This window comes from Monoraphidium neglectum, assembly GCF_000611645.1.
Source record: "Monoraphidium neglectum strain SAG 48.87 unplaced genomic scaffold scaffold05424, whole genome shotgun sequence".
NCBI lineage: Eukaryota > Viridiplantae > Chlorophyta > Chlorophyceae > Sphaeropleales > Selenastraceae > Monoraphidium > Monoraphidium neglectum.
In genome coordinates this window covers 1,272-3,211 of record NW_014008206.1, presented here as the reverse complement: position 1 = coordinate 3,211, position 1,940 = coordinate 1,272, and the positions used below count along the sequence as shown (strand labels likewise).

At 64.7% G+C, this 1,940-nt stretch overlaps 1 protein-coding gene across 1 annotated transcript; it reads left to right on the top strand.

The window, feature by feature from the left end:
* Positions 1-249: 249 nt before the first annotated feature.
* MNEG_15545 (hypothetical protein) lies at positions 250-1,590 on the top strand (the record flags this gene model as incomplete). Its single annotated transcript, XM_014035984.1, has 2 exons — positions 250-289; positions 1,019-1,590. 2 exons carry the CDS (start codon positions 250-252, stop codon positions 1,588-1,590), a joined length of 612 nt encoding a protein of 203 aa, XP_013891438.1.
* Positions 1,591-1,940: the final 350 nt, after the last annotated feature.

Sequence of the window (1,940 nt, the reverse complement as noted above, 5' to 3'; positions counted from 1 at the left end):
TTGTGCTGTGCGTGCGGCTTGCAGCGAGAGGACAGGACAATTACAGCAGGAAGGTCGTCAGCAGTACAGCAGACAGGGTGTCGTGCGGCCCTCTGCTCTGTCGAAGCAAGAGCGTCAGCAGTGCAGCAGACAGGGCGTCGTGCGGCGCTCTGCTCTGCCAAGCATGCCTCGTGCAGTCGCGCCTGCCGCTGTGAGGGGTCAGCCCCCACGCGCGCCGTACCTCCCGCAAGACGCCAGTGGCTGCAGGCCATGTCGTTGATGATGTCTCTGGAATGGATTCCACGCGGTGGTAAGCGCGAGGCCGAGCTGGCTCTCGCTGAGGACGAGGGAACAAGGGCAGATCGATCTAAGGACAGCGCGATGGCAGGCTCGCACGTGATTCTGTTATTCTTGGAAATTGCGACTTTTCGACGTTGTCAATTTGTGAACGAGCAGGTGTGCAAGCATGGCGAACGCACAGGACGCGAGCCATCCTCGTTGGTTGCTGCTCCCATGATGAGAGGGCACAGCCGTGAGCGAGCCGCAAAAACATATGCCGTAAAGTGAAAGATTTCGATTTGTTTGCAACTTTTATGCTGTCCCGCGCCGCAGATCTGTTGGTGGCCATTCTTTTGCAGCCGGGGAGCACTCTGCCCAAGCAGCGACAATCGAAAGAACAAACGGGATTCCAGTCCGCTCACACTCGTTCACTGCCACGTGCACCGCGTGCTATCGCCTCACCCATGCTCTGCACCACCCCACTCCACGGCCTGCCTCGGCTGCGCGATGTAGCGTAGCACAGCGCTGCGCCTTGGGCGGCCCCGCTACGCCATAAGCAAGAAGGGTGCGCAGGGCATAGGAAAGGTTCTAATGAATTGTTTGACCCAATGGCATTGACCCTCAACACATGACGCTGGGGAAAGTGCCGTCGCGCCGCGCCTGACCGCGCCCGTCCCCGGCCGCCGCCTGCTCCCGCTGCCGCTGCCGTCCCCACCGCCCCCGCAGCCGCAACCACCTCCGCCGCCTCACCGCGCCGCAGCCTCGGCCGACGACGCGCCGTGCGCGGCGGCGAGCGGCAGCACCGGCGGCGGCGCGCTTGGCGCCGCGGCGGCCGCGGCCGCTGCCGGACCGGCGCAGCTGCCAGTGCTCCCGGACATCGACCTGAAGCCCGGGGAAGCCACAGACCCCAAGGCCAAGAGCCTCGCATTCAATGGCGTCCTCTCGCTGCTGAAAGCCCTTGACCTGGACAGCGCCACAAGATCGCGCGTTTTCAAAGTGCTCAACGCGCTGTTCGCCGACCCGGGCTCCGCGGCCGTGCGGGCGCAGCTGCCAGTGCTCCCGGACATCGACCTGAAGCCCGGGGAAGCCACAGACCCCAACGCCAAGAGCGTCGCATTCAATGGTGTCCTCTCACTGTTGCAACCCCTTGATCTGGACGGTGCTACGAGATCGCACGTTTTCAGAGCGCTCAACACGCAGCTCGCCGACCCGGGCTCCGTGGCGCACTTTTTGTCAGTGCGGTACCAGTTCCTGCGGCGGTGCTGCACAGAGAACAACGCGGACGCGGCGAGGGCGGCCGTCCAGGAGATGGCCGCAGAGTCCGCCTCGTGATCCGAGATCTGCTCAAATCTGATCTGGTTGGGGAGACGCCGCGGAGCCGTCGCGTCTGCGGGCGCAGTTGTTTCGGCTGGGTGTGGTGTATGGGTGCGCCCCGCTGCGGGGTCCCTGCACCCCTCCCCCTGATGGGTTTGGGTGAGCTGGTGCAGCCCCTGCCTTGCCGCCAGCCCCAGTTCCGAGGCCGGGGTTGCCCGTGCGCGGGCTCAGCACTGCTGCGGCTCCAGCCTCCTGCGCAGGCGAGCGTGCTTCTGGCGGGTTGGGGCGTGCGCATATGCGTGTTTCCGTGTGTATGGCGGTATGATGTGATCCTTTGGGGGTTTCACCCCGTGATCCAGCCGGCGCTA